Here is a 6,632-nt window from a genome sequence, read left to right on the forward strand (position 1 = left end):
GTGGTGTATTGCGATGAGCAGAGAACCTGAGGTGGCCTGTACTCCAATAACAATCACATTGTGGTGCTTAGTCATGAATACATTTGAAATTATACAGGTCATCTTGAACTCAACTCTCCTCTCAGGAGGCAAAAAATGTAGCTGTTTCAAAACAGGGGTAATATTTGCTCTAATGTTTGTCACAGATATATTTCTTGCAATTTTGGTTTGGAGTTTTTAAATTTTTATCAAAGTTGATTTTGGAAGACCAAAAAGTAGGGAATTGCAGTAATCATTTCTGCTAGTTTTAAGTGCGTGAACTACCAGTCTCGTACATTTTTCATCACGAAAGACTGTAAGCAGTCAGTACCAGCAAAACTAGTGTGTAAGTCACAATCACAATGCAATCGATTACGCTTTTTAACATTGACTAATGGGCAAGTTTCAGGTCTCGTAACTCTCACTGTCTCTGCTCATACCCAATGCCACAATCTGATCTTACTGCCTGCCTCAAACAAAAGGACTACAGTCAGGGTATTCATTATGAATCTGTAAAGTTCTTAGTTCTTGTTAAAGACAAAGGCAGCAAGCCACTGAAAATATACAACGGATATAGTAGCTTTCACAAACCCTCCACTAGAGAGAAGCAGTACCTTGAAACTAGACATACATAACTCACCTGATAGATTGGCACCAATATCTGGACCATTGGATATGAAAAAGAGAAGGGGAAACAATAACAAGAATAATGCACATTTTAAAAGATAATGAACAAAAAAGAAAAGAATGAAGGAAAGAAAAAAGTTATCTTTAAATGTCTCAACACTGTTGATACCTGCCTACAGATTTCTTTAATTATGTAACTAATACACTTTTGACTTTAAAAATAATTTATTTTGAAACTGATTTTTTGATCCTAGCTCGTACTTATGTTGTAGAAACAATCTTGACTTTTGCATGTCTCATAGGAACATCGTATATGAACTTTAAAAACAGCTCATTATCTGTGTCAAAGCACAAAAGCAATTCAAACACTTTATAAAATCAGAGAGAAAAACGATTTCTTGCATATGACACCCATCATCTCAAAGTAGTGTTATGATGGGATTAACAAGGTTCTAAAAAGTTAAATTAAAACTAAAATGACCAAAAATATGAAATATTGTTTTTAAGCACCTTAAAATGCTGTATTCATCCTTCTCAATCAAATATATTAACAAAATTCCCATGATATATTTTTGGCTATAATTCAATTATCAGCATCTTAATCATCCCAACAAAATACCATCTTGTTGCCCTGCTTCACATGCGGATAAGGGAAGAAAGATAGCAATAACAAACTAAAACCACAATAAAATAGCTAGATGGAGTCATCATATAGCCAGCACCAATGATGTAAGGGAGCGTTCACATATTACGTCATCAAAAATTTGCCCTTTTTAGACCCCCCCCCCTCCCCCAAGTCATCACTTGTCATCATTGACCTGACACCCCCCCCCCCCCCCAACAGATGATGACGTCATCTAATTTAATAAAAACTAAAAGATAACTTTAATTTCACAATATTTATTATTCGTTTTTCAAACCATAAACATTGATTATCAACGTTTGATAAAACACATTCAGACATTTTATTAATTTCAGAAACTGTTGATAATTTATGTCTTAAGATACAATGGGGACATAAAATTTAAATTTGCAAAGATAAAATCTAACAAACATTATTTAAATTAGGCTACTTGGTGCAGGTGCTATTTAAAAAAATTCAGAAAGTGTAATTTAAAATAGTATAGGAGGCAAATTATTTTATAGCATATTAGTCTTTTAGTGGAATGAATTTCTGTTTCAATTTCCAAACATAAAATTAATTGATTCAAAAATGTTTCTGCCTTGGACCTCTGGCAATGTACTATAAATAGTATCATCAATTTCATCTTCATCGTCATCATTTTCTCCCATTTGCTGTTCTTCATGTATGCCGCATTTTCGTGAATGATCTTTCATTGCTGTGATCGAGGAGTGATACAATGAACATATAGGGCAAGTTCGCCTTTTGAGAAGTGATACTCCTTTCCCATTTTGTTTCTTGAGAGATGGGCAATACTCATCATAGCAATTTATCTTTAGCTGTTTTGAAAGGAACATACTTTGAAATAGGCTTAATTTGCCTATGTTTTGATGACATCATCTTGGGTCTGCCCCCCCCCCCCCCCCATGTCAACACATGTCAACATTTGGTAGACCCCCCCTCCCCCCCTAGCTGATGACGTAATATGTGAACGCTCCCTAATAGAAATTAGCACATAGTAAAAATGCTTTAAATTATGACTACGACAGTCACAGATTCAAAATGCACAAAAGGTAAAAAGTATATCTATTATTTCTGTACTGCAGGAAAGTTGTTCAATAAAAATGAAATTTGGTATGTAATTGTAATACACGATACTCGAAAAGCATGATGTAATCTGATGAGTTCACTTTGTTTTGTTTTGTTTCTAACTTTTATAATTAAATATAGGGGTGGTTCTGTGCTCAATGTGTTTTGTTGTAATAATCTGTAAAGAGTTTTAGTTTTTAAGTTTCATATGAATAAAAATATCATTTTATGAGATCCAAATATGGTGTTTATTATCTATCCAGATAATCGACAGCAACTGTGATTATAATGATTCCATTCTTAAACAATTGTTACAATTTAATAGTTGAAAGCCAGAGGCATAGCATCCGATTGTGATTTCTACATTCATAAAAACTGATTTAAAAATATGGTTTAAACATGCATATAAGTCACAAAGAGGAAAATTTACTAGTAATTCTCCAGAGAGGCAAAGACCGGAATTCTTTTTAATGGCATGCAGAAAATAGCAATATGGCTCACAACCAGGAATTCAGAGGGGAGAGGTCAAATTAATAATTAATTTTTTATGTCATCTTAATTATGCATCTCTTGAATTTGAAAACTGCGGTTCCTTTGAAAGGTTATACTGTACAAAACTTACAATAATCTGATGTTAAAGATGTTTACATTCAGTAGATATTTCACAAGAATACATTCAAAATGCCCCCCCCCCCCCCTATTTTTTTCCAGCGAACATAATTCAAGAGTGGTGAAAGGCTAGCGTACTCAATGGGTGACCAGTGGGATTTTGTGGCATGTCTTGTCCGACCTTTATGAGTTGTCTTGCTCAACAGTTGGTCGGGTGTTATGTCTTTGTGAAAGACATATCAGAGATGGGCGTACAAATTCGAGGATCCTACTTTTTTTACATCAATGTCTTTCTTGTACGAAAAATGTATAAGCACCTAACGAGCTGCTTGTGTCGTCCAATGTATTATTTAATTACATGGCCACTGTGAAGTACTAGATAAATGATATATATTATTAAACTATTTCAAACAACCCAAAATTATTTGCTAAGCTATGCCACTGAATGCAACTTTGTTATGATTATTTTCCACACGGTAAAGAGAATCAACACACCATTACTGTAAACATTTTAAAGTTTGAGTCGTATTTTATTGCAAACGATGAAAAGATCAAAGGAATTTGGCATTGTGAGAAAACTGTTTGGTCTATCACTATTGGTATTCAAAATTTGTAATTCGCACTTGTGCAAATCAAATTCATTGCAGTCAAAGTACCTTTTTCCCACTTTGATGTACATCTGGCATGAGGCGGTTTCACCCAAACTCTCTCACCAGCCTTGAATCTTCCACTCACTCTTTCACTGTCATAACTAGGAGTTTCATTTTCAGCGATCTGGTCATTTCTCCAATCATACTTATAGACTGCCTGAAATGGCACGGTCTCCCCATCTAGCCATGCCTGGTGTAGAATTATACCAATAAACAGCCTCAAAAGGGGAAATGTTTGCCCTTTCTGCCAAAGTCTTAATTGTTCGATAATGTCTTTCTACAATCCCATTGCTACTTGGTCGGTAAGCAGCCCTGAATATTGCCTTCACTCTCCACCTTTCAAGTAACTGGCGCATACAATCTGACCGAAACTCAGTCCCAATGTCCATTATAATTTCTTTCATATCCCCCCTCCCAAGAAACAGCTGATTTAATGTTGCAGTAACAAATTCCACCGTTTCATGTGTCAGTTTACTCCAGATGGAAAATCTTCCTGGGCTGTAATCAATGATGGACAAGTACAGAATTTGGTGGTAATGAGTCACATCAATCGCCAACATTTCCCAATCATCAAAAATGCTAAGGTTTCCTCTCTCGTGAACAACAGGGGCAGGATCAATTACATGCTCTAATTCCTTTACTACTGGAAAGACCTTTCTAGCAAGGAACAATGTTCGGTCAATGCCCATGTGATTAACCTCATGCAGAGCCCTCAGGTCAGGAGCAACACATTTTCCTTCTCCATCTCCATTCTTTTCTAACTCAATCCCTTCTTTCTTCACTCTCGTTAATTCCTTATCAATGACACAAGCCGTATACACACATGAAGGTTAAATTCATCTATAAACTCTTCAAAATCCCTAAACGCCTTTTGACCAGCAACTCAGCTGATCCCTTCATCTTCAACCTTTTCTCACCCATCAACACAATCTGCACCCAACCTTTCACTGTTGCAGGGTTTGCCATTACTGTGACATGTGTCACTCCCAACTTCAGTGCCAGATTGACCCCTTTCATTACTGCCTCCAATTCAGCTACATTGATGTGTTTGAAATCGTCTGCTTTTCGCAAACATGCAGAAATTGGAGGCAAGACGAAATAGCTTGTGGTTACACGAAATAACAATCAAACTCAATTCACATACAAAACGTATCCTCTCTGCTGGCTTTTCTTCTCTTGACAACCCATTTTCTCTTGTTTGTTCAACTAGCGATTCACACCCTCCCGCACCAAGTTCCACAATTTTGTGCACATCATCAACAAACCACACAATATTATGTTGGTTTGAAAGTATTTCCATTATAACAATGAGTCCATAACAATTTGGGTTATCAGACCTGAAAATAAGGCACTGTTCGGGAGTTGATGGCCCTGATGAGAGAGCGGCTATCTTTTTATGTTTACATTGGAGATTGGCCAGATATGTTTTGTTGTGTGAAGCAATTTAGTTCGTACATCACAGACTACTTTCTCAGATCCCGGTTTCTTCAATTTTCTTTTGGCGTGGAGTAGAGGGAAAGGAGTAGTGTTGGGTTTTTTTTTTGGTTTATTTTGGGGGGGGGGGGGGGGGGGTATTTGTTCTTGTTGTTGTCTTTGTTGATTTTTTTTCATGAACTCGCATCTGTTTTGTGAGGGGATTAAGCTTTCAAAAGCAATGTATTTTCTGTTAGTTTTAGATGTAAAAATTATATTATAGAGTTGCACACTGAGGACCCTATGCCCTATTCTAATTTATACCATAATTATTCATTTTTTCATTTAAAAAAAAAATGTTGGCAACTCTCACCCTAAAAATGTGACACTCAAGAGTCCAATTTGAGATCAATCGTAAAATTGTCATGTCATGATCATTATTAAATTAATTACTCGACATGACAGTGCGTATTATATCATATTTGAAAATAATTGTATCTAGATTCCGTAAGCCTATTACTATTATTAATATTATTATTATCATCAATATTATTTTTATTTTAAATTTGGCTAGACATGTAGAGTCAGACCGATATAAAGCTTATGTGGCAACCCGGATCGGATCAGTTCAGGTAAATAAAAAAGATGGCCATCTTCTCGTCAGGGACATCAATCCGCGAACAGTGCCGAGAATTTTTACAGGTCTCTCGTTCTTGTTTTTAAAAAATATATAAATTGAATGTTAAGTATCTATAGATAGATAATAAATTATCAGACACATCTGTATCTAGATATTTGTTTACCGTTTACCTATAAAGCGAAGTTTTGGAGCTCCTTCTGCCATCTTCTGCAAAGACCTTCTGATGACTAACAATGATACCATATAATATAAAGTTATGGAGATATAAAAGAAGTTTTCGAGAAATGTTACAAAGGTATAATTTATCAAAATCGAAACATCTCATCGAACTACTTGGCCTAACTTACTAACTTTAATGTTATGAAAACTGTGAACAGCTGAGAATAATACCCTAAATGTGAAAACGAAACTGCGGATTAGTTTGAACTGTATGAGACTGTAATAAGTTATCCCATCGAAATAGGAAGGACTAGAACTTGGACTCCCACAGTAAAGAGTTCCGAAAAAGTGTTTCATTAATCCGGTTTTGTTGATAAAGGGGAAACCCGAAACGTTCATTTGATCTGTTTTAAAAATTAAATTGAAGCTTACATTCAATTTCACATTATTATTTATTTGTATTCACTTAATTACTTCAAGGATTTCAGATCTACACTAAGTTTTCAACAGTTTTCATCTATTTATGACATCAAGTATTATTATTGCCCATTTCAATGTGATGGTTTCGGGTGGATAATACCCAGGTTTAACTTTTGGCCAAACCCTCAAACTCTATCTGTCCAGTATAAACATCAACACAGAAATTCGTTAGTGAGGAGCTGTCCGACTGGGGGTTTTTTTCCAGCAAATCGTGGCATTCGTAATGATATTATTCACTTGATCACATTAAGGTATTCGGATTTACAGAAATTTTTAATAAGTTTCACCGATTAACAACATCAACTAATATTACTACTAATATTAC

The 6,632-nt window shown here is 35.3% G+C and overlaps 1 protein-coding gene across 1 annotated transcript in view; it reads right to left on the minus strand.

The window, feature by feature from the left end:
- The window catches only part of LOC144957115 (deoxyribonuclease TATDN1-like), a 42,894-nt gene extending 36,788 nt beyond the window's left edge, over positions 1-6,106 (minus strand). Inside the window, exons 1-2 of the mRNA XM_078888104.1 lie at positions 5,839-6,106; positions 659-679 (exon numbers count right to left, since the gene is read on the minus strand). Coding sequence (XP_078744230.1) covers positions 659-679; positions 5,839-5,911 — 94 coding nt within the window. The 5' untranslated portion in view covers positions 5,912-6,106. The remainder of the gene's footprint in view (positions 1-658; positions 680-5,838) is intronic.
- Positions 6,107-6,632: the final 526 nt, after the last annotated feature.

Source organism: Berghia stephanieae, chromosome 1, assembly GCF_034508935.2.
Source record: "Berghia stephanieae isolate SIO BIC M18660-M18661 chromosome 1, UCSD_Bste_1.3, whole genome shotgun sequence".
Taxonomy (NCBI): Eukaryota; Metazoa; Mollusca; class Gastropoda; order Nudibranchia; family Aeolidiidae; genus Berghia; species Berghia stephanieae.